Source organism: Lampetra planeri, chromosome 21 (assembly GCF_965212315.1).
Source record: "Lampetra planeri chromosome 21, kcLamPlan1.2.h2, whole genome shotgun sequence".
In the NCBI taxonomy this organism is placed as follows: Eukaryota; Metazoa; Chordata; class Hyperoartia; order Petromyzontiformes; family Petromyzontidae; genus Lampetra; species Lampetra planeri.
This window is the reverse complement of record NC_136127.1, coordinates 7,542,181-7,568,651: the sequence shown is the minus strand read 5'-3', so window position 1 is coordinate 7,568,651 and position 26,471 is coordinate 7,542,181. Positions and strand designations below refer to the sequence as shown.

General features: G+C 50.3%; 2 protein-coding genes across 2 annotated transcripts in view; both read right to left on the bottom strand.

Moving 5' to 3' along the window:
- Positions 1 to 11,105, bottom strand: part of LOC144724788 (dynein beta chain, ciliary-like) — a 37,633-nt gene extending 26,528 nt beyond the window's left edge. Inside the window, exon 1 of the mRNA XM_078604176.1 lies at positions 10,900 to 11,105. Coding sequence (XP_078460302.1) covers positions 10,900 to 11,043 — 144 coding nt within the window. The 5' untranslated portion in view covers positions 11,044 to 11,105. The remainder of the gene's footprint in view (positions 1 to 10,899) is intronic.
- Positions 11,106 to 11,181: 76 nt separating this feature from the next.
- Positions 11,182 to 23,638, bottom strand: LOC144724787 (dynein axonemal heavy chain 11-like). Its single transcript, XM_078604174.1, has 3 exons — positions 23,420 to 23,638; positions 15,916 to 17,062; positions 11,182 to 11,195 (listed from the first exon to the last, which is right to left on the bottom strand). The coding sequence occupies exons 2-3, from the start codon at positions 16,154 to 16,156 to the stop codon at positions 11,182 to 11,184; spliced, it is 255 nt and encodes an 84-aa protein (XP_078460300.1). The 5' UTR covers positions 16,157 to 17,062; positions 23,420 to 23,638.
- Positions 23,639 to 26,471: the final 2,833 nt, after the last annotated feature.

Below are 26,471 nucleotides of genomic sequence, written 5' to 3'. Positions count from 1 at the left end.
TGCCGTGGCCGGCCATCACAGCACTTGACCCCACAGGTTGTTGCAAGCTGTTCGTGGCAATCCTTGTCGTAGCTCTTTGTCTTGTCTTCACGCGACGGGTGGCTAGCGCACTGTGGCTACGATTCCTTCCACAGCTGGGCCCATAAGTTCTAGATTTGAAGTTTTCGTGACTGCAAGGATTCATATTCAGGTTTTTTCTTGATGCAGTAATGTTAGCTGTGACGGTCCCACCTGATGACGCAGACTTGTGTTGCCTCCGAAACGTCGTGATTTATTATTTTATTTTATTTCCATTATTACTTTTATTAACTTTTAATTTTATATTTTTTTACCTACGTGACTTTACCGAAAAACCCTGAGAGTATGAACCCATCAGCCCAGGTCGGGGTGTATAAAACGTCAGTTCTGAGTGAAAATTATTCAACAACAACAATTTTTTTTTTACAAAGGAAAGAAGCTCCGTCCTCTTTCAATAGAGGCGCATGCGCAGTACGCAAAGTTGCTACCCCATCAATGTCACTCGATAGGGTAAAGAAGCACTTCGTGGATTGGCAATGGGGGGGGCATGGCGAGCAAGCGTTCTGGGTGTGATCGGGAAGAGCAGGCGGTTGTGATGGGCGGCACGCGTATGCAGGATGGCGTGGGAGTGGGGGGGCAGCAAACACGGGTAAGAGAAGACCTAAAGCCCGACGGTGGCGGTGACGGCGACGATGCCGATGATGATGAGACCGTCAGAGCAGTTTTCGGAGGACGCGTCGTGTCAACCGCGCAACGAGAGGAAGAACGTGGAGGTCGGGCGTCGACTGACCGTGCATCGGCCACGAGATTCTGGCAGGAGGGAACAAAGCGGTGGCGAGGGGGAGGGGGGTGTGCGATGTCACCGTCGTCATTGTCCGTGACGACCTCTTGACCTTGCCCTTATAAATAATTACAAATGAGGCACAACGACGCGGAGCAGAATTCGCCTTGCCCGGGAATCGCACCCGCCGGGTGTAACTCAACACAGCAGCGACGTCCACCACCTGCGATTCCACGAGGACCCGACTCACAGCCGCCGTGCGCTGCTCTCAGCCACTTGTTATGCCTCTCCCTCCTCCTCTCACACAACCGCCGAGGGGACAATTAATCCTTCTCCCTTCCGATGACGGACGCGTACATCATCAGTTTTTCATCCGATTCCGTTCCGATGACGTACGTGTACATCATCAGTTGGCGCCAGCTCTGTCGTAGAGTGCGGCCCGTGTCGCTACAGTTCTCTACGGTGAGTGAACGGGGACCCCCCCCACCCTGCATATTGCAGACGTCTCGGAACGGGAAAGGGGTTAAATAAGCCCCTCTGGGTGTGTTTAACGCAGTCACCTCCGCGTCTGCTCGTGTCACTGCACAATACACGGTGGCGAGCGGAACTTTTTTTTGTTTTGTTTTTGAAATCCATCGTGTCGTACTCTCTTGCGAATGCCGTAGGGTTTCGCGGTGGTGCCGTACAGCTCTCTGCATCCCTCGAGGAAGCTCCCGGCACGCGGTGCGAAAAGTCGCACATCGCGCCGAACGACGCGCTGTATGACCCGACCGCACGAAGGTCGTCACATGTTTGTAATCGTTGAGACATTGCTTTGTTCCTACTGGCAGCCTGCAACTTCTTAGGACGTGACCGTCCGTCTGTCCATCCCTCCCTCCCTCGCTCCCTCCAGCCAGCCAGCAAAGCTGTGAACTAATAAACGGATGATTGTGTATCTCCTGCACTTGGGAGGGATACACGGCCGGGGTGGTAATGGGTGGAGCGGGGAGACATGTCATCAAATGAACTTGCCAGGCTCTGTATATTCCTACCACCACGAGCACCCCCTCCCCCGTCCCCCACCCCCTCGGCAAACTAAACTGACCTTGCCAAAAGGAACCGAACAAACAAAGCAGCGGGGGTGATGGGGGGTGGTTCCCAACGGCAGAGTCTTGAATACCCAGCGAGAAAGTCAACATCGACCTTCGAATTAGCAGCAGCAGCAGCGGCCGTGCCACCCACGCGTTCGCCTGGCACGGCCGCATCCATCGGTTGGCGGCTCGATTAAGACATCCCGATTAAGACAACCCATTTGTAACGCGAGAGGAGGGAGGGGAGCGAGAGGTGCAGGGCGGTGGGGAGGGGGTAGCTTACCTTTCAACACTTCTCACGGCAACAAACCAATTGTTGTCGCGTTTCGCTCGGCGCGTTTCGTGAACGTAACAAATTGGACGCGGGTGTCGTGCGTGGCCGAGTCTCGGATAGGGGTTCGGGTGGCAGTCTGGACCGAGGCCATTTGTGTTTGTGTTTCTTTTTATCTCTCTCTTCCCCCCCCCCCCCCCCGGTCTGACAGTTGCCAAAGCAAACGCGGAGCACAAATGGGGCGGACACGAAATTCACCGCGCGGAGGCGGAGGCGGCGGCATTGGCAGCATCGGCCGCCAAACCGACAATGAATATTTCACGCGTGGCGTCAAGTGGCCGCACGTGCGCGTGTGCGCGCGCGCGATACGCGAGCCGCTGTTCGGGGACCGGTCCGCGTGTCCCCCGGGGAGGCCCAAGCCAGAGGGAGGGAGGGAGGTAGCGAGGGAGGGAGGGAGGTAGCGAGGACGGACGGTCGGTCGGTCGGTCGCTCAGCCACCCAAGGAGCGTTCTTAAACGAAATCGTCGCTGCGATTTTGTTTGGTTTAAGCTTTGACTTAAAGCTTTCTTGAATGCAGGAATTCATGTTCCTCGGGTCTTTCGGTAAAGTCACGTAGATAGGTTCAAAGAAAATAACCAAAAATAAATAAAAACAAAAAAAACTACGACGTTTCGATCGCAACACAAGCGCTCCTGATGACGAACGCTTGTGTTGCAATCGAAACGTCGTAGTTTTTGTATTTCTTAATATTTTCTTTGACCCTATCTACGTGACTTTACCGAAAGACCCAAAGAATATGTTTCAAAGAATATGTTTTAAAGAAACGAGGGGTGGGGAGGGGTGGGGAGGGGTAGGGAGCGGTGGCGCAGTGGATAGTGTGCCGCACCGCGGGCCCAGTCGCGTCGTCAGCGTCACGGTCTACAATTTGCCACATTTTTCTCAGAATTACGCCTCGCAAATTACTCGACTGGGATTACACGACACGCAGCCACATTGTTGGGTTTTATTTTGTTTTTTATTTTATTGCGGGACTGTGCGTTGTCTTGGCGCGATCTGGGACTGTTCTTACTGGTGATGTGCTGCCTTGACCAAGCTTAGGAATCGGTGTACTAACGCGATTTGAACTATACTCTTAGGTTTTTTCTGTAAAGTCACGTAGGTAAAAACTAAAATTAAAATTAATAAAAGTAATAATAGGAATAAAATAAAATAATAAATCACGACGTTTCGGAGGCAACACAAGTCTCCGTCATCAGGTGGGACCGTCACAGCTAGATTTACTGTATCAAGTGAAGCCTCACTTGATACAGTAAATCTAGCTAGAAATCTAGCGATTTGAACCAATATTCTTCATCTATTTCACGCAATTATTTTTAGCGATTTTCTTACCTTTCCCACACGTTTGCACTCCTATCGTGCTTTTGCATTGTTTCGTTGTTGTCGCCTTCTGACCCGTCCCGACTGGACATCTGTGAAAAAGAGCTTCACAGCTCATCGGATTTCTCCGCGATACGCAAAGATCCAGATTCGGACTCCCCCTTACTGTGCAAACACGTGTCGACTACCTCCGTTTGTGAACCGCAGCAGAGTCCTCCTTCGTGATAACCTCGCGGCTAATCGCGTGGCGCGAGCAGAACATCTCCTCCACGTTTGTTGTTTTTGTTTAAGAACCTGGCCAACCCGCGGGTTCGACTCCAGTTCACGGCAAACGTCGCTGGCGACTGACACAAGAGGCAATCCTGCACACCCCCCCCGCCACCCCTCCAAACTTTCACCCACCGGCACTGACCAGCGTGGTGAAGAATGGTTAAAAAAATACACCTGGCATCACATGAGTGGGGGGGTGGGGGGGGGAATTCCTTCAACCATCGGATGATTCTGAATAGCTGAAGTTATTTTATTATTTTATCAAGATCCAGGCACCCGACGGTTGCCACCACAAAGATCAATTTAATGCGGGGCATGTCGTGGGGAAAAGAAGAATATCTCACAATGTGAGTGGTGCATTATTATGTTATTATGCAAATGTAATAAAAAAAGACGTGGCTTTCAATGTTTCCTGGGAAAGACTGACAGAGTGTTTTATTCCTCAACCAGAGAACGTTCCTGGGAAAACCGGGACAGGTGGCAACCATTGGGCACAGGTAGATGATTCATGTGACTTGTCCGACACCAGCTTTGTATTGGCATTCGTGTCGCACTCTTCAAATGAGTGGCCAAACCACTCATCTTCAGAAACAATGTGAATTTACACCCAGATTCAAAACACTTCATAATCTCAAAGTCCCATCCTTACTCAGGCCGAGGCTGAGAAATAACAACATTCAAGATTTTTATACTACAATATTTGGGGGGTCAGGAAATCCAAAAATGACCAAATTAAGCGTTTTCCATTTTAACATTTGTATCATATTTGGGTTTAGTGCCCAAGGTACAGAACGTTTTAAAACTAAACTGTTTATTTTATTGTATTTTACCAGGTAAGGCCCACTGAGCTGTATAACTCTTTTTCAGAAGCGACCTGGCGACCACAAATGACATCTCGACGAAGTGTCTGATCACGTGGACCATTTATAACAGCCACATACTCTAAACGCGTGTCCATTCCAAATGTGGATGGACAAACCGAAGGAGCCGATTATATTTTGTCGCCAAATTTCAGCTCTCTAAGTTATATTACAACATGAGATGCTGCATCGACGCAAACCCGCAACCGTGTGCCCTGTCCCGTACGCGATAATTTCGTGGCCTTTTGACACCGCGTCGTTTATTTTCACCAGAGGTGTGGACTCGAGTCATGTGACTTGGACTCGAGTCAGACTCGAGTCATGAATTTGATGACTTGCGACTCGACTTGGACTTGCATAACAATGACTTTGTCCCACCTATGAGATGTGGACTCGAGTCATGTGACTTGGACTCGAGTCAGACTCGAGTCATGAATTTGATGACTTGCGACTCGACTTGGACTTGCATAACAATGACTTTGTCCCACCTATGAGATGTGGACTCGAGTCATGTGACTTGGACTCGAGTCAGACTCGAGTCATGAATTTGATGACTTGCGACTCGACTTGGACTTGCATAACAATGACTTTGTCCCACCTATGAGATGTGGACTCGAGTCATGTGACTTGGACTCGAGTCAGACTCGAGTCATGAATTTGATGACTTGCGACTCGACTTGGACTTGCATAACAATGACTTTGTCCCACCTCTGATTTTCACCATACTTCATCATACTTGACCATACCCTTCTTTCGGTAAAGTCACGTAGTTATAAATAATAAAATAAAAACAAAATCACGTCCTTTCGATTGCAACACAAGCAATCATCACCAGGTGGGAAAACCACAGCAATACATTTGTTGTTGATAATTGTTTTTTTTACCCTTTTATCTGGCAACAAAACTGACACCTTTTTTTACAAGGAGTCATGTTTGCATAGACCACAATACCTGCAGTCGTAATGCAAACAAAAAACATAACTCTGATAATGTATGCACTGTCATTGAAGTTGATTGGTCCACACCCGAGACAGCTTTCCTTAGAGCCCAGTCTCACATGGTGTTGGACCAGATGACGCCAAAAGGCGCACAACTCAAAGACAACGCACCATCAGAGTATGAGAGCTCGGGGTAAGCATTTACACCATTGGAACCTCATTTTTTTTCTTCTGGCAAATGAGGTTCCAATGGTGTAAACATTTGTTGTTGTTGCTGAAGTGGGAGAGAGATCCCGTGGTAAGAGGTTATTATAGGTGCTTATATATGGGTTGGTGAGTGCGGGTTGATGAAGCCAACCGAGCCTTGACCTGGGAATCAAACTCGGGTGCGCCGGTGTCGGAGTGCAGTGCCATGCGTTGCGCCACCACCGCAACCCTGCTAAGCTCCCCCTTCTCTGATTTGCGTATTTGAAGGATTTACAAGGCGAGGGAGAGAGACGGACTGTGAAAACACCGCCTCCTACAAGCGAAGCAATCTTTCACCCGCCACACATTCACCACGGCAACCACCCACACACGCGTGTACACAAAGACAAAGATCCCCCCCCCCCCCCCCCCGTACAGCGTAGCCTTAACAGACTGTTGGGGCAAGTGCTGCTCGCGGAGGCCGGCACGGCACACGAGGGAGTGGGTGGGTGGCCAGCACCACGCCCGGCCGCCTTTGTCTCCCGAGTGACGATGTTTTTTACACATCTCATTTGAGGCTGAGTCGACCTCGAGAAGGCTCAGGACCGGTTCAGATAATCGTCACCGGCGGTGGTGGCCGTGAGCGGGAATCGAACCCGGGTCGCCGGGTTCGATGCGCTCCATCACCACTCACGCATTCACCATGGCAACCACACACACACACACGTGGTACACACGCACACGTGGCACACACGCACACGGTACACACACACACGGTACACACACGGTACACACACGGTACACACACACACGCGTGGTACACACACACACGTGTTACACACACACACGTGGTACACACACGCGCGCGTGGTACACACACACACACACGGTACACACACACACACACACGGTACACACAGACACACGTGGTACACACACACACACACACGGTACACACACACACACGCGTGGTACACACACACACGGTACACACAGACACACGTGGTACACACAGACACACGTGGTACACACACACACACGTGGTACACACACACACACACACGGTACACACACATACGCGTGGTACACACACACACACGGTACACACACACACGGTACACACACACGATACACACACACACACGATACACACACACACACGATACACACACACACACGGGGAAGGCGGCAGTGCTGGCGGCGGCAGTGCTGGCGGCAGCAGCAGCGGCGAGAGGTGGTGGTGGTGGTTGTGGTGGTTATTGTAGTTGTTGTTGCTGCTGCGGTTGTTGCGGTGCTGATTTGCGACGGGAGCGTTGGGCGGCCTTACTGCCCGGCAACGACTCGTGGCGAGCCGCGGCACGTGAACACAGTGACACGCAGACGCCGGCCTTCATCAAACGAAGGCCACGGGGCCACACACAATCACGGCCTCCCCCCATCCACGCACCCCTCCCCCCAAACAACCTCCCACTCCCGCACCTCAGATGAGCACGGTTGGGCTACGTACGGCGATGAGCAATAAGTTCAACATTCTAACCACTATGACAATGAAAAAAAAATGTTTTAGCAGGTAAGGGGCCGTCCATAAATGACGTCACGCGATTTTGGACGATTTTTGACCCCCCCCGCACCTCGTCACGCGGCGTCACAAAAAGTCAGACCCCCCCTCAAATATGACGTCACAAAGCTCTGCCCCCCCCCCCAAAAAAAAAACACATGCTTCAAATCACTTTAAACTATTGTCATTGTAGTGCGTATTTAATGTGGTGGTGCACTCTGATGTTGTTGGAGAAAACCTTTATTGAAAAGTCTACTTAATTAAGTAAAACGTGTTTATATTTATTTAAAGTTGCGCATTTTGATGTGACGTCACATTTCTCAACCTCCCCCCCTCGTCAAACATCGTCACAAACGTCTGCCCCCCCCCCCCCAGGTGCGTGACGTCATTTATGGACGGCCCCTAAACGCGCGTTCCTAAATGTGCGGGGAAAAACCCAGCATGGATCCGGAGAGAAAAAACAAATCTGCGCGACCTCCGGGGAGAACATGCACACTGCAAATATACAGGCGTCAGTGTCGACCTCCTGTATACCTGGCGAGGTAGTTAACATCTCGCCACATACACAATCACCCACCCCCGGCCCCACCGTTCTTACCCCGTCACCCACAGACTCTGCATGCCAGCCCAAATATCTCTCTTTTCGGATTTCTCCACCCAAGGCCAAAGTTTCACGGCTCAAGTCCCGTCCATTCTGTGCAGTTCCTCTTCATTTCGTCCCCACGGCAATCTCCCCCCCCCCCTCTCTCTCTCGTCACGCCGTCGAGCAGAGCCTCCCCCTTCTACCACCTCCTATCGGCCTATCCACCACCCCCCCACCCCCCACCAACATCCGTCCTTCTAGTGCCCCCTTCATCAGCGAGCCTTCTCCTCTGACAACAAAAAAATGATGCACAAGTCTGAGGTTTTGTCTCCTCTCCATTGTCACAATCAGACATCGCTCTCCTGCTTCCTTCAAGAGCCCCCTCCTCTCTAGTGAGGCATCCTCTCTCACAACGTGACCACCATCCGCCCCCACCCCCCCCCCCCCCATTCAGAGCTTTTGTCTTCTCCGAACCGTTCCGGTGAGAATTCCTCTCGCTTCGTTCCTTCAAGAGCCCCCTTCAGCAAGCCCCGCCCTCCTGCCTGTGACGTCACGGTGTCAGATGGAGTGGGGGGGTACGGTGGGGTGTGCCCCTGGCCCCGCATCCCCCCCCCTCCTCCCCCCCTATTGACGGCCCGGTCTTAGCCACAAGCTCACTCACTCCGGAGCTAATCGAGTGCGGTATTTGTTTGTGGAAGCACGCGGCTACAAGCGGTGTCGGGTGGGTGGCGTTTGAGTTGCAAGGCTCCGCCCAGCTCCACAAAGCTCCAGCTCCCGAGGTCGCGTGGAGCCTCGGACGCGAGCTCGCTTGGAGCCTCGGCCACCGCAACCATTTCCGTCTGCAGAGCTGGGCAGTTGGTGCTGTGATACCAAAAAAAAATCTCTGCGATCCTAGATTAAAAAAATACAATAACGGTGCTTGTATTTTATTATTTTTCTTGTTTATAAAAAAAAAACGGTTCTTGTATTAAAATGTTATTGTTTTTTTAAATAACGGTGCTTGCAATTTAAATGGACTCTCAGCTGACGCTAAATAAAGAGCGCCCCTCCCCCCGCAGCCTTCCATCTCACTAATCAAACGCACCACGGACACGCGTTGGAAGTGGCGTCGTGTGGTGGTTTGTGCACCGAGCTACGAACCTATTAACCCGAGGTTTGATTCCCCGTGCACGGTTAACATCGCTGCCGAATTACAACTGAACCCGTCCTACACACCACCCGCCCTCCCGCCCGTCACCAATGCGCGCTGAAACAGCAACAGTCAACGCAAAAGAAGTCGCAAGAAACGACGCGGCGTGCCGAGGCCCTCATATCCAGCAGCCGTGGATCCGCAAGGCGCCGTGAACAATTTTTTTTTCAATCAACCACCAACACTGCCGCTGGCTGCTACCACCGCCGCCGCAATGCACGCATCGTCGCAAGCGAGTGCATCTCGGCACCAAAGCGACAAACAAAATAATTTCATATTCTTAGGTTTTTTTCGGTAAAGTCATGTAGGTGAAAAATTAAGATTAATAAAAAGTAAAATAAAATAATAAAAAGTAAAATAAAATAAAAATCACGACGTTTCGGAGGCAACACAAACTTCCGTCTTCAGGTGGAACGTCACAGCACGATAGCTGTGACGGTTCCGAAACGTCGTGATTTTTATTTTATTTTACTTTTTATTAATTTTAATTTTTTACCTACGTGTCTTTACCGACAAAACCTAAGAATATGAATCCTTGCAGTCACGAAAGCTTCAAATCTAAAATAATTCCACGAATCTAAAACACACATTCCAAGTAACACCGTAACAGGAATGGTACGAGCTGATCGGACGCGATCACAGGGCGAGCGCACGCCAACTCCCCCCCACCCCCCCCCACCAGACTCATCGCCCAGGACCCTTTTGCCCACTCGAGCCAAAAGCCCTCGAGCGAGCAACCAGCGGAGCCATCGGCCGGCAGCTGCCACTGGGTGCCGCCGTGACCTCAGACCTCCACACACTGGTCCGGCTGTCCGGCCGGCTACCGCTGCCGCTGCGGTTCGAGCAAACTCTCGCACAGAACCGTGGCCAGTGTGGTTTCCAAGGTTGGAGTGGAACGTTCTGGGTGTCAAGAGGTGTTGCCGCCACCGCCGCCGCCGCCGCTGGGTGAGCGTGTGCGGTGGGAGATTCTGATCAACGACCAACCACCGTCATCAACATCACCATCATCAACATCACCATCATCACCATCACCATTAACATCACCATAATCACCATCATCACCATCAACATCACCAACATCAACATCACCATCATCACCATCACCATCAACATCACCATCATCACCATCATCAACATCATCAACATCATCAACATCACCATCATCACCATCACCATCATCAACATCGATGGAAAAAAAAGAATTGGCTTTACCCTTTCGGGCAATACCACGGAAGTTGTGAAGATGCTCAAACACCAAATAGACACCGATTGCAAGGCATCACGTCTGCATTAACGACACATGCTTGATGTTTTTTCATCATTTTGATACCGGCAACAAAAAAATTGGTCCCATAGATATTATTTACGTCATCAGTCGAATTTGCTGCACAGGCGAATGCACACATCTGCTTCACGAATGGACAATTAAAGACACCAAGCCACAGACGTGCGATCGTTGTCATGCAACCCAAACTATGGACCGCACACTAAACACCACTGCGGTAGTCGTCGCTCCTTCAACGGAGGAGGAGGAGCAGAAAACTGACACGAACGAACTCTCTCTGCTAAAGCCCTCTCGTCGTGGCTAGCTGCCGTTCGCCAGAACAGAATGGAATAGAACATCATCATCATCATTATCTCCGTCCTCGGTCCCGTTTTCATGAGCCACATCATCATTATCATCAAAATTATCAAGCATAATCATAATTATCAAGCATCATCATTATTATCATCATTATCATCATTATTATAATTATCAAGCATCATCATTATTATCATCATCATCACATCCTCGCACCTCTTCGATGAGCGTGGCGAGCTGCTGGAGGACGGAGGGGGAGAGCTCGCAGAACGTGAGGCTGGCACGGCACCACTCGGCTGGGGTGGGCACCACGGGGTTCACCGTGGGGGGCACCGTGGGGGGCACCGTGGGGGGCCCCATGGGGGGCACCGCGGGGGGCCCGCGCTTGCGCCGCAGAACGCACAGCGCCTTGCCCTTCACCTGCGCCGGCAGCTGCAACCCGCGGGGCACAAAACGACCCAGAGTCATCGGAGAGAAATCACGCGCGCGCAGGCATCGTCAAAAGCAGTTTCCTAAGACAGAGTTAGGAGAAATGAGGCTTAGAGCAAGGGTCGTCGGGTGATTATGTGTCCTCGGAAGTATGGGAGCGGTGGCCGAGTCGTTAGCGCCTTGCGCTACGAACCCGGCGACCCGAGTTCAAATTCCACCCATGAACGCCACCACCAAGTGACGGATTATCTGAACAGGTCTTGCTGCCTTCCCTAGGTCGACTCAGTCTCAAATGAGTACCTGGTGCGGTGTGTGAAATCATCGCCGCTGGGGAGACAAAGGCGGTCAGGCGTGGTGCTGGCCACCCCACCCCCTCGTGTACCGTTCCGGCCTTCATAGGTGCTACTCGCCAAAAGCACTTGCCCCCAACAGTCTGCTAAGGCTATACGGGGGATTTTTGTCTTTGTACTCGGAAGTGTTGAATTAGCTCCGTAGCAGATGCTGTCAGAGCCCAATCGCGTTTGGACGCGTTTTCAAAATTGTAATTTTGGTTGTGCATTCCAATTTCTGTTTCCTGGTTTTGGGCGACGCTTTGATCAATTTGCCCCGGTTTCTAACGGTACAAAAATAAAAACCCCACTCAACACATTATTGTAATGCCACGGAACAAGTGCACTGTATAAGGGCCATTGCCCGAAACGTCACCCAATATTTTTAGTTTCAGGCCACACTGTACACCACTGCCGACGCAGCCGCAAGCGGCATGGCCGCATGGATGAGTTTTGAGTAGAGTTTTAGTCAACAAAGGCACACGAAACTCTCCGCGCAAAGTTACATTCGCGCCGGGCGATCGTCACCGCAGGTTATCGTGTCGCAGGCTGACAAAGCTGCGGAGGGCAATAGAGCGCAAGAAATTCCAATATCGTTCCCGCGTCAATGTTACTCTCCATCACCAGCCTGCGGCGGACTTATCGTGGGGATTGCATAGGCGGAGTTTGACTTCTAGTGGTGGGTGGTGGTGGGTGGTGGTGGGTGGTGGTGGGTGAGTGGTGGTGGGTGGGTGGTAGGTGGGTGGGTGGTGGGTGGGTGGGTGATGGTGGTGGGTGGATGGGTGAGTGGTGGTGGTGGGTGGGTGGGTGGATGGGTGAGTGGTGGTGGTGGGTGGGTGGGTGGGTGGGTGAGTGGTGGTGGGTGGGTGGGTGAGTGGTGGTGGGTGGGTGGGTGAGTGATGGTGGTGGATGGGTGAGTGGTGGTGAGTGGTGGATGGGTGAGTGGTGGTGAGTGGTGGTGGTGAGTGGTAGTGGGTGGTTGGTGGTGATCGGTGGCTGGGTGGGGGATAGAAGGAAACGAGCAACCCCGCCTATGAATCCAGAGCGGGCGTCGTCATATGGACGAGGTCACGTTTAATTAGGGGGTCGCTAATTGGGACTTAACAAATGTGTACTTTTCATAAAACGATGCGTTGCCGGCGCCAGCTGTTGCCGTTTTGGTTCCGCGCACAGCGGGGGACCGATTCGACTAGACGCGCTCTGTGGCTCAGCTCCAATTCAAAGTCTCGGGCATCGATCGACCAAGAAACAAAAAAAACACCTCCTGAGCGCTCCGTGGGCTCTGTAATTTGTTGGTGTCGCTGTTTGTATTCTCAGGGATTTATTTGTAGGACTTCGATGTCAATCCACTGCTGGATGAAGGTCCCCCTCCCCTCCCCTCCCCCCCCCCCCTGTTACGATACCTTTAACCACGCTGTCAGTGTGGGTTGGTAAAATGAGGGAGGGGGGGCAGGACATCCGATTAGCACGGTTGGCTACGTACGATGCGAAAGAAGTTCAACACGCATACGTATTTGGCACCAAAGGTTCTAAACTCATGCCTCTGATGTCGACTCCAGCCCACAATGGCAACTGCGACTTGCAACTTGTAATTCGATAGCTGTGCATTTGCGAGTGTAATGGCACTGGTTAACGCGTAGGCTTTCGCGACCAGTATTATTCACATGAAAGGCTTTTGGGTTCGTTCGCGTAAGTATAAATGCGTCGCAACCCTCGACCACCCGACACGGCCAATCAGTAAAAAATGTGTCACGTTAACAAAACGTCAATTAGTTACTTCTTCAGCCCACTGGTGGGTTGGAAGAGTGAATCCACTTCATTTAGAATTTGAGTACGACGTTTCGCTGGCAATTACATCCAGCACCATCCAAGGTGGATGGCTTCACGATTCTGGCAAAATCGGCCGGAGATGCTGGATGTAATTACCAGCGAAACGTCGTCCTCAAGTTCTAAATGTTGTGGATTCACTCTTCAAACAAAAAAAGCCACATTGTAAAATGTCCTGCCATGGTGAATATACTGTATACCAATTTAGTTGTATTAATACTAGCCTGCACGCACATCCTTTGGACGTGACCGTTCGTCCCTCCCTCCCTCCAGCAAGCCATGTATTAATTCTAGATGTGAGTAAGCGGACCTGTGTCTCCGACTTGTACGAGATCATTGGAAACAGAAGCACCACGAGACGATGCACAACAGGGAAGGCCCCCACTCAAATTAGGCGCGCAATCTTTTTTCTTTCTTTTTTGACCAAGTCTCAAACGCCGCGTGTGCGTGCGTGCGTGCCTCTCGCTCTCTCCCTCTCTCGTTCTGTGTGTCACGGCGCTGTGTTGTGACAGGCTTAATTGAGGCCGCTGTGCTTAATTAGTACGGCGCTGTCATCGTCAGCAGGTCCCCCCCCCCGCTCTTTCCTGCATGAGCCGACGATCTCCCAGGTGAGAACTTTGCTCTGTTGATCCAAATGACCAGGACTTTCGCGGTTGGAACCCGATGGGCCGCCCTGGTCATTATCGCGGGGCGCGTGTGCGATCTGTAACAACAGCACCGCACCACGCGCTCTCTGCTTCCTTGGCATCGCTTGCCGATGTACCTCGCTAACCCCCTCTGGACATCCGAGAACTACAGAGCCCCGTAGCTCATCGGTTCATCTTCCAGGGTAAATAAAGATTCCCGATTCTGCTTCTCGCTCACGGGCGAGCGCTAAAGATCTCCGCGATGTCGTTCGAAACGCGTGCCGGCGTCACGGTTCGAACTTTACGGACACTTTAAAAAGGTCCCACCGCAAATTACTCGATTTGGGATCACATTAAACCGGTGGTTCCTAACCTTTACTGCAGCCTTGCACCACTTTGGTTCTCCATCGTAAACAAATAGTGCCAATAAATACGTAGGGTTTGATGAAACAAAGTAGATGTTGCCTATGTGTCTGTACTTAATGTTTCGATTATTTAGCGTATAAAAAAAATCTGCCCACGTCTGGCACCCCCAGAAAGGGCATCTTGCACCCCCAAGGGTGTGCGTGTACCCCAGGTGGAGAACCACCGAACTAAACCCGTTTAAAACTTCACACAACGCTACCGCTCCCCCCTTCCCCTCGTATGTCTGGGCTTCTCCTCCGCACTCTCCGGCTGCCTCCAACACGATGAAGAGCAACACACAAACACACACAAACACACACTCGTCAGCAATGAATCGGCTAAACATCCCGACGCAGCAGCCCGGGTAAACATGCCCACTCGTTGCACCAACGGTGGTCACGTGTGGTCACGGGTAGTCGCCACCACTGGACTAAGGTGGGGCCCAACGCTGATTCAACGTTGCACGTTTTCTGGGAGGACCCCTACTGGCAAAAAGGGTCTTGAGATCCGGTGAGGCTTTCTTCGACGGATACATAAATGTGACATTGTCATTAGCATCGTGAGCGGAAGACACCTAACTCGGCCTTCTGGCAAAGGGAAGCGGAGAGCCGAGGGGTGGTAGAATTAGCCCCCATCGGCAATGATGACCTCTCGACCCCAAAAAACAACCAGAATCACCCAAAGTCTGAAACGACGGATTTGATGTAAGTTCACAGAGGAGATGGTTGGTGAATGTTCAAACATTGGTTCAGCAAATGTCTTGCCCCAGCACATGCTGTGATAATTAATAGTGCTGATAGTGATTATGATACTGCTGTCCTGATGTTGATGATGGATGTGATGCTGTTGCTGCTGATGGCTGTGTTGATGATGATGGTGCTTTTGCTGCTGCCAATGTAGCTGCTGCTGATGTTGCTGGTGACAATAACGAAGCTGCTACTGCTGATGATGCTGATAATGCTGCTCATGACGATGATGATGCTGCTGCTGCTACTGCTGATGATGTTGATAATGCTGATGACAATGGTGCTGATGACGCTGCCACTGCTGCTGTTGCTGCTGATGATGATGCTGCTGGTGACGATGGTGCTTATGACGATGATCCTGTTGATGTTGTTGCTGCTGTTGATTATGCTACTGATGCTGCTGCTGCTGATGCTGATGATGCTGATAATGCTGCTCATGACGATGATGATGCTGCTGCTGCCACTGCTGATGATGTTGATAATGCTGATTACAATGGCGCTGATGATGCTGCTGGTGACGATGGTGCTGATGACGATGATCCTGACGATGATCCTGTTGATGATGTTGCTGCTGTTGATGATGCTACTGCTGATGCTGCTGCTGATGATGCTGATAATGCTGCTCATGACGATGATGATGCTGCTGCTGCTACTGCTGATGATGTTGATAATGCTGATTACAATGGCGCTGATGATGCTGCTGGTGACGATGGTGCTGGTGACGATGATCCTGTTGATGTTGTTGCTGCTGTTGATTATGCTACTGATGCTGCTGCTGATGATGCTGCTGATGTTACAAGACGGCGACCACGAGGATGCCGACGATGATCATCGCGACCCTCCCACCCCACCCCCCCCCTCTTTTCCCACTTGCCGCGTTGGACGCGGCGATGGCTCCAGATGCGAGGAGATGGAACACGAGGACGCGGCGGGCAGGATCCTCCAGGAAGGCGGACACGGTCCTCTGGCTCTCCTCGTCGACGACGAACTTGCTCCAGCTGTCCGCGCGCACGCGGAGGCACAGCGAGACGCGCCGCTCCAAGTACACCACCCTCTCGTCCCGCTCGAACGCGACCGCCGGGACCTCTTCATCCTCCTCCTCGTCCGACATCGTCGCGAATGCACGTTTTTATTTCGAAGTTGTTGTTTTTTGTCCGAACGTCAAAGAGAGGGGCACACCCTCACCCCACCCCCCGACTCCACTGCTACCACCACCTCTCAATCCGTCTCCTCTCTCTCTCTCTCTCCCTATGCCTCTGTCGCGTTCGAAGAACGTCGCTGCGGCGAATGAGATAAAAGTCGATCGATTGATATCACCGTCGATTCAATCTGGTAGACGTTGACACGGCCTGCAGCCACAGCGTACCCGGGTTCAACAGCGGGCACGGGGGGGGGGGGGGTAGGATTACAGCTCCACAGCATTGGTCAACAACTCCATCGACGCAATGCGGGCGTCTTAATTGCTGCCTCTGAAGCCTCGCGCGAAAGGCGCTTTGGAAGTGTGAGAATGATTCTCGTTCTTATTCTGCTTTAAATGGTTGTGACTAGCAGTGGCTATTCCCCACCTCTTCCAAGACGTCCGGGACACCGTGGAAGAGTAGACCAAACGCACCCTCCAGAGGATGCGAGAGAGGTCGATCGCTCGCTCGCTCGCACTGGAAGCCCTGCCGGTGGCAGTGCAGAGTGAGCAAGCACTTGCAGGGCCGCGCCTTTACCTCGCAGAGCGTTTCTCCCCGAGTACAAACGATGTGCGCCCGATGGCCAAGACCAGGATGTGAAGAAGTCCGGATGAAGGTGCGTTGTTGAAGTTCGCTTGAGTTGTTGTTGTTGTTGTCGTCTCGACCAGTTGTTTGTTGTTGGTGCTGGTTGTGGTGGTTGATGGTGGTGGCCGCGTGAGTTTGAAACGTGTTTGTGCTACTACTGGGCGGCAGTTGTGACCACAGGGGTTTGGAGAGGGGAGGAGGTGGGTGGCTGGGTGGTGGTGGTGGTGCTGGAGGAGGTCGAGTGGTGATGAATGCTTCAGGGAAGGGGAGGGGGAGGGGATGAGAGGGTGGGGGGAGGAGAGGGGGAGGGGAGAGATTCATTCCACGTGCTCTGAGCGTCTTCGCAACGCGCATGGAAACGCATACACACACAAAGACAAAGATTCCCCGTATAGCCTCGGCAGACTGCTGGGGCAAGTGCTGTTGGCGAGTAGCACCTGGTGAAGGCCCGACACGGCAAACGAAGGGGTGGCCAGCAGCACGCCCGGCCGCCTTTGTCTGCCTCGTGGCGATGCTTACACACATCGCACCGGGCTACTACTCATTGGAGGCCACCGGTGTTGGCGGCTTCGAGCGGGAATCGAAGTCGCGTCGCCGGTAGCGCAGCGCGCTAACCACTGTGCCACCGCTCCACACAAAGACAAATACAAAGATCCCCCGTATAGCCTGTAACAGACTGTTGGGGCAAGTGCTGTTAGCGAGCACCTATGAACGCCAGAACGGCACACGAGGGGGTGGGTGGCCAGCACCACGCCCGGCCGCCTTTGTCTCCCCAGTGGCGATGTTTCCACGTACTCATTTGAGGCTGAGTCGACCTAGGGGAGGCCCAGGACCGGTTCAGATAATCGTCATCGGTGTTGGCGGCTGTGAGCGGGAATCGAACTCGGGGTCGCCGGTAGCGCAGCGCGCTAACCACTGTGCCACCGCTCCACAAACACACACACACAGAGAGGCGCACACGCAAAGCCACACACACACGCGCCGATATTGACGCACGTGAACGCGCGTATGCACACACACACGCGCGCACCACCACGCACCTGTATATTTAGAAATATAAATATACTTTAGACGAAGACGAAGATTCCCCCGTGTGGCCCTTTACAGACTGTCGGTGCGAGCTGCTGTTGGCGAACACCTCGATGGGAGGTGGTGGGGCCATGGGGCCACGCCCGACCGCCTTTGTCTCCCCAGTACTGATGTTGTTTCTTTGTACGCACCGCACCAGGGTTCATCGGTTCACGCAGAGCCGACCTCGGAGGAGAGCCGGGAGCGGTTCAGATATTCGTCACTGATGTTGGCAGTCCAGGATTAGCATCGTAGCAAGAGTAGCTACATATGCTACGGGCCCCGCACTTTCAAAAGGCCCCGCGCTAGTGAGTCAGCACTTGCTCTATTACTATAGTACTATACTGCCTTCAACCTTTATGAACGACTGGGTGTTTAAGGTTAGCGATCTGTCGTATTATCTGGCTGTATAGCAAATGAAAAAATACAATTACTTTACCATGCAAGTTAAAAAAAATTGTGTTTTAATATTTACGTGTTTTTTTTTATCATTTTGGGCCCCTTGATGACATCAAATGCTACAGGCCCCGCACTAGCTTAGTCCGTCACTGGATGTTGGCCTTCAGCGGGGAATCCAACAACGTTCCCCACCTGACAAAGATTAAAGATCCCCCTCCCCCCAAACTGTATAGCCTCAACAGACCGGTGGGGCAAGTGCTGTGAGCGAGCGCCTCTGAAGGCCGGCACGGCACAGGAGGGGGTGGGTATGTTGAACTTCTTTCGCGCCGTACGTAGCCAACCGTGCTAATCGGAGGTGTGGAGGGTTAGGACAACAACACTAAACACACACGCAAAAATATTTGTCTCTATGGCCAGCACCACGCCCGACCGCCTTTGTCTCCCCGGTGGCGATGTTTCCACATCGTGCTAGGTACTCATTCGAGGCTGAGTCGACCTAGGGGAGGCCCTTGCCTGGTGCAGATAATCGAGGCTGGTGTTGGTTGTGAGCGCGAATCGAACTGGGATCGTTGGATTCGTAGTGCGGCGCTTTAACCGCTACCCTACAGCTCCCCCGTTACACACACAAGTCACACACACACATATATACATGCGCACATGCATACAACTGCACAGCACACACGAGTAGAAATATAAATGCGTCCACACAAACACACAGGTAATTTTAATGTGAAAAAACGCGGACGTCTACAATAAACATCCCACTCAACGCCACAAACATCGCGCCTGGCTTTGCCATCCCTGCTCCTCCGCGTAGACAGCGGTGATGTTAAACCCCATCATCAACATCAGAACATCAACATCAGAACATCAACACCAGAGCATCAACATCAGAACATCAACATCAGAACATCAACATCAGAACATCAGAACATCAACATCAGAACATCAACATCAGAACATCAACATCACAACATCAACATCAGAACATCACCATCAGAACATCACCATCAGAACATCAACATCAGAACATCAACATCAGAACATCAACATCAGAACATCAACATCAGAACATCACCATCAGAACATCAACATCAGAACAACAACATCAGAACAACAACATCAGAACATCAACATCAGAACATCAACATCAGAACATCAGAACATCAATATCAGAACATCAACATCGGAACATCAACATCAACATCAGAACATCAACATCAGAACATCAACATCAGAACATCACCATCAGAACATCAACATCAGAACATCAACATCAGAACATCACCATCAGAACATCACCATCAGACCATCAACATCAGAACAACAACATCAGAACATCAACATCAGAACATCAGAACATCAATATCAGAACATCAACATCGGAACATCAACATCAGAACATCAACATCAGAACATCAGAACATCAACATCAGAACATCAACATCAAAACATCAACATCAGAACATCACCATCAGAACATCAACATCAGACCAACAACATTAGAACATCAACATCAGAACATCAACATCAGAACATCAACATCAGAACATCAACATCAGAACATCAGAACATCAACATCAACATCAGAACATCACCATCAGAACATCAACATCAGAACATCAACATCAGAACATCAACATCAGAACATCAACATCAGAACATCAACATCAGAACATCAACATCAGAACATCAACATCAGAACATCACCATCAGAACATCAACATCAGACCATCAACATCAGAACAACATCATCAGAACATCAACATCAGAACATCAACATCAGAACATCAGAACATCAATATCAGAACATCAACATCAGAACATCAGAACATCAACATCAGAACATCAACATCAGAACATCACCATCAGAACATCAACATCAGACCATCAACATCAAAACAACAACATCAGAACATCAACATCAGAACATCAACATCAGAACATCAGAACAATATCAGAACATCAACATCGGAACATCAACATCAGAACATCAGAACATCAACATCAGAACATCAATATCAGGCGGATGGCCAACACCTTTATCGTGAGTGGGAAAATTAACGGCGTAAAGCGCCAGCAGTGTGTCCATGTAACCCCAAAGCTACGGGCCATATCGTAAAACCCATGGAGACACGTTCGCTCGCTCGTTTCTCAGGCCGCTTGTCCTGGTGAAGTTCGCGGCGGCAGCGTGTTGAGAAGTGACGGTCCACACCTCTCTTAGGTTTTTTTCGGTAAAGTCACGTAGGTAAAAAATAAAAATAATAGAAATAAAATAATAAATCACGACGTTTCGGAGGCAACACAAGCTTCCGTCTTCAGGTGGAACCGTCACAGCACAATTGCTGTATCAAGTCCACACCTCCCTTGCCCTGGTGATAGACTCCAGCACTACTACACTATTACACTATGCACTACTACACTATACACTACTACACTACACTGCTATACACTACTACACACTTCTACACTATACACTACAGCAGCGTTTTGAGTAGTGGCGGTCCACACCTCCCTTGCCCTGGTGACAGATTCCAGCACTACTACACTATACACTACACTATACACTACTACACTATACACTACTACACTATACACTACAACACTATACACTACACTATACATTACTACACTATACACTACACTATACACTACACTATACACTACACTATACATTACGACACTATACACGACTATACACTATACACACTACTACACTATACACTACACTATACACTACTACACTATACACTACACTATACACTACTACACTATACACTACACTATACATTACTACACTATACACTACACTATACACTACACTATACACTACACTATACACTACTACACTATGCACTACTACACTATACACTACTACACTATACACTACACTATACACTACACTATACACTACACTATACACTACAGCAGCGTTTTGAGTAGTGGCGGTCCACACCTCCCTTGCCCTGGTGACAGATTCCAGCACTACTACACTATACACTACACTATACACTACTACACTATACACTACTACACTATACACTACAACACTATACACTACACTATACATTACTACACTATACACTACACTATACACTACACTATACACTACACTATACATTACTACACTATACACTACGACACTATACACGACTATACACTATACACACTACTACACTATACACTACACTATACACTACTACACTATACACTACACTATACACTACTACACTATACACTACACTATACATTACTACACTATACACTACACTATACACTACACTATACACTACACTATACACTACACTATACACTACTACACTATGCACTACTACACTATACACTACACTATACACTACACTATACACTACACTATACACTACAGCAGCGTGTTGAGTAGTGACGGTCCACACCTCCCTTTTCCTGGCGACAGACTGCAGCACTACCACACTATACACTACTATGCACTACTACACTATACACTACTACACTATACACTACTATGCACTGCTACACTATACACTACTATACACTACACTAATAAAAGCTAGTGTACATTACAATATACACTACTATACACGACTACACGAGATTGCTATACACTATACTATTTACACTACACTAATATACACTACTACACAATACATTATACACTACACTACTACACGAAATAAGAATAGGTTTTTCCCCTTTTTTCTGGCAACAAAATTGAAACCTTTTACAAGGAATAATGTCTGCGATAACCACAATACTTGTGGTCAGAATGCGAATAAAAAACACACTCTCATAATATCTGCATTGTCCATGAAACGGATTGGTCCACACCAGAGACAGCTTTCTTTTGAGCCTCGTCTTAAACGGTGTTAGACCAGAAGACTCTAAAAGGCGAACAGCACAAAGACAATGCACTACCAGAGTAATGACAGCTCGGGTGAGCATCTACATCATGGGACCTCCTTTGCCAGTACCTAAATATAACAACTATTTTTTCTGACATCAAAACTGAAACCTTTTTACCATAAGTATTGTGTTTAATGCAGACATGATTCCTCGTAAAAAGGTTTCAGTTTTGTTGCCAGAAAAAAGGGGAAAAACCTAATCTTATATTTTGGTACTGGCAAAGGAGGTCCCATGATGTAACTACACTATACATTAGTGTACATTCCTGGCGGAAAGCCCAGCTCAACTGAGCGACAGTCCCACCAGCCTGTCCTAGGCCGGCCCCAGGACACATATTTCAAACGATATAAACATTTTTTTAGTTTTTTACCGGGTAAGGCCCACTAATCTTGCATAGGCCTTTTTTTATTTATGAAAAAACGACCTGGCCATAAATGATAGCTCGTGTCGGAATGTAAAGCAGCCAAATATTCTAAACGCATGTTTTTTTAAATGTGGAGGGAAAAACCGAAGGCGCCTGAGTAAACTCCACGAGACCACGGGGAGGGAGAGAGAGAGAGAGACACGTACACTCCAAATAGACAGCACATTGGGTGGGAGGGGGGGGGGGGGTCAGGGTTGGATCGAACCCACGACCTCCTGTATAGCAGGCGAGGTAGTTAACATCTCTCCACCGAGATACATCCCCATAGAGATAGACTCATAGAGATATACTTCTAGAAATGCAACGATAGGCCACAATCGTGCGATTGTGTCCACGCAACCCAAGCTATCGACCGCACAGTAAAGCCACTGGTGGCCTGTGCCCTTTCAACGGAGGAGGAAGAGCAAAACGACACCAACTCTCTTTCTCTCTCTGCTGAAGCCCTCTCATCGTGGCCAGCAGACCGCGACATTCGCATCGAGCTCCTCAACACGTGGCTGCTGCTGCTGCTGCTGCCATCGTACGCAGGCGTAGACTTGCGCAGCTTCCACGGCCAACCATCCGGCGTCGAAAGCGCAAACATCAAACACACATCCACCCTGCGGCTACAGGTGCCATTTGCGATTCGCCGATTTTTCGTCTGGCGTGGAGAAATCAAACGGCCTGTGAGCACCACCGCGAGCGTTACTCGGCCTCGTCGTGTGTTTATCGCTGTGTAAAACCAAGCAGTTACGAGCCGAGCTCAATAACAAAACGGTTTCCCCCCCCCTCCCCAAACCAACAACAACAAAAATCAGCCTTTGATCTGGAACTGACTCACGGGTCTGAAGTCCGGTATCCAAGAAACGGGTCCGAACAACACACGCGACTCTTGACTCCGCAGTCGCGTGGCGAAATGTCTCTCCCCAAAGTCCGTGCAAGCGAACGGGCGTTGCGAAATGTTCAGGATATATTGTCGGACGGTGACTTGCATGGGAGAGTTCGCAATGTGAATTTTTGGCGAGAGACGGCGAGACCCTGGGTTTGAAATCCGGGTCTCCGTCGTGCCGTGATTTTCAAAACCCGATTATCAAGTCGAGCGAGTTCTTGATGGCCAAAAGTCGAATCAATTCCAACCTGCGTTCTAATTGTCCACGACGTACGCGTCATGTAAATATAACACAATGGAATTATTAAACATTGACTTAAAGCTTTCGTGACTGCATGGATTAATATTCTTTGGGTCTTTCGGTAAAGTCACGCAAATAAGTTCAAAGAAAATAACAAAAACTACGACGTTTCGACCGCTTGTGTTGCGATCGAAACGTCGTAGTTTTTGTGTATAATGTAGTAGTGTATAGTGTAGTAGTGTATAGTGTAGTATATAGTGTAGTATATAGTGTAGTAGTGGATAGTGTTGTAGTGTAGTAGTGTAGTGTATAGTGTTGTATATAGTGTAGTAGTGTGGTATATAGTGTAGTAGTGGATAGTGTAGTGTATAGTAGAGTATATGACCCAAAGAATAATCGAACTATTCCATGGAATCGCGACGACGGAATCGCGACGACGGAATCGTGACAATCCAGCGACGAGGTGTCTCTTTAATATAAAACACTCATCCATTGGCCGATGACGTCTTTATATGTAGAGGACCGCAGAAGTTTGACACCACCGCGAAGAGAAAAAGAGAGAACGACTCAGAGGCACGAGGAGGAACAGACAAAGCGGGCAGCCAGTCGGTGACCCGCCGCCACCTATTAAACTATTTTCTTTTTTTTTTATTTCGCCAGGTAAGACCCACTGACCTACACAGCTCAGTTTCAGAAGCGACCCGGGCCACGAATGAGAGCTCAGGGCTTACTTATCATGCGGTCATTTTTCACAGACGAATACTCTCAGGGTATGTGTCTAAATGTGGAGGGGGGGGGGGGAATCCACGCGACCACGGGGAGAGAGACACGCAAACTACAAATATACAACAGGCGCCGGGGTGGCGATCGAACCCACGACCTCCTGCATAGTAGGCGATGTCGTTAACATCTCGCTACCGCGGCACCCCGACAATTGGCCAACATCCGCGGTCCTAAACATATTGAGATATTTTCAGCCCAAATAAATGAGTGCTTGCAATTGGTCGGGTCGATAGAGGCGGTAGCGGCGGGCGAATGGGGGGCGGGATTTTAAGAGATCCACGCCGATCAACTCAGTCCCGTGCAGATGGAACAGATGGCGTGTCCACAGTTTTTTGCCGTACCGACATCTCCCGGCGAGCCAGGGTATGAGCAACCCCTTGAGCACCGAAAGGGAGTTTCGCGACAACGTCTGTGTGTTCGCGACAACGTCTGTGTGTTCGCGACAACGTCTGTGTGTTCGCGACAACGTCTGTGTGTTCGCGACAACGTATGTGTGTTCGCGACAACGTCTGTGTGTTCGCGACTCCGTCAACGACTCGCCGCCGTCGAACGCAGACCTGGATCGCCGGCCACGTGGGCTTGCGTCGTTGTCGGCATCGGTGACGCGTGACGCCACACTGCCCCCTGTTGACGATGAGCGAATGAAAGCTGCCCTCTTTCTCTCTCTCTCACCGTGCGAAGCGGTAATTGCTGATGCGTGACCCAGTCGGAGAAGGGGGTCACTTCGCTCGTCGGTGGCGATGTCACCAGAACATCGCCATCGCATCCTTCCGAAAGTCGTTGCAAAAGTCGGTGACGGAGTTATCGAGGATTCGCTCTTACACTCTCATCACCACCTCCATGTGATTTCAAGTTTTCATCTTGGTACGCAGGTTCACACGTCCTTCCAGGGCCGCCACAACCACCACCATCAAAGACAAAGATCCCCCGTCACGCACATAGGGGGGGGGGGGGCTGACCCCCCCCCCTATGTGCGTGACGTCATTCATGGACAGCCCCTTATCCATTCAATAACCCCAAGATATGTATCATGTGCAATCGACTCGTGCCTGTCGATTGTTCACCATTCATCGGCTCAGGCTGCGCGGGCCACAGAAAGCCAGAGACCGCTAACCATCTCCAGTGAAATTTGAATAATGCATGTACTCATGTGCGGAGTTTGGGAGAGGGGGGGGGCAATGCCCCTCGCAAATAGGGCACCTTTATTAAATGTATTTTCAAAAAAAAATTATTTAAAGCTTTCGTGACTGCAGGGATTCATATTCTTGCATTTTCAATAGTTTACAATTAAGATACAACAAAAAAAATACATTAATTATATGCACCCGGGATTCCTAATTTCGAGGGACAAAGCGAACCCCCACCCCCCTACTCCCCAAATGTCGAAATGAAACTCCGCCTCCAGCCGTGCAGTGGTTGACGCACCGAGCGTACAAACCGCACGGCGGCTTAAGCCACCGCGTCGCGCGATCCGCCCTCGCTCTTCACCATGAACCGCATCCGCTTGGCACAAACCTCGGGCAGTGGATGCGGGAACCCGATGATGCACAGAAGGGAACATTTAGAAAATAAAAACCTCTCCAGTCAGAGAGCGACTGTGGTCATCCAGAACAGACCCCCCCCCCTTTCCCCCCGGACGCACGATCCACGCGTACGAAGGAGACATCAGAGGGATACTACCCAGCTCCTCGATCCTCTCCGACGCTGTGATCCGGCCTGGCCACCTGGGTGTGGAATTGTCGTTGTCGCCCTGCCGTCTACATCAGCCGTACGGCAGAAGACGCAGTTTGAAGATAAAGGTGCAGCCCTGCAATTCCCTCGCTCACGCCACTGCTGGCGGAAGAGGGGAAGCTGTCTTATAGGGGGGGGGGGGGATTTCTCCAGGCGTCTTGGAAGAGATGGGAGCACCCACACTTTGACCCACTCGATGTGCCCTGCCGACTGACTGACAGTGGTGTAACTCATTTTACACCGCTGGGC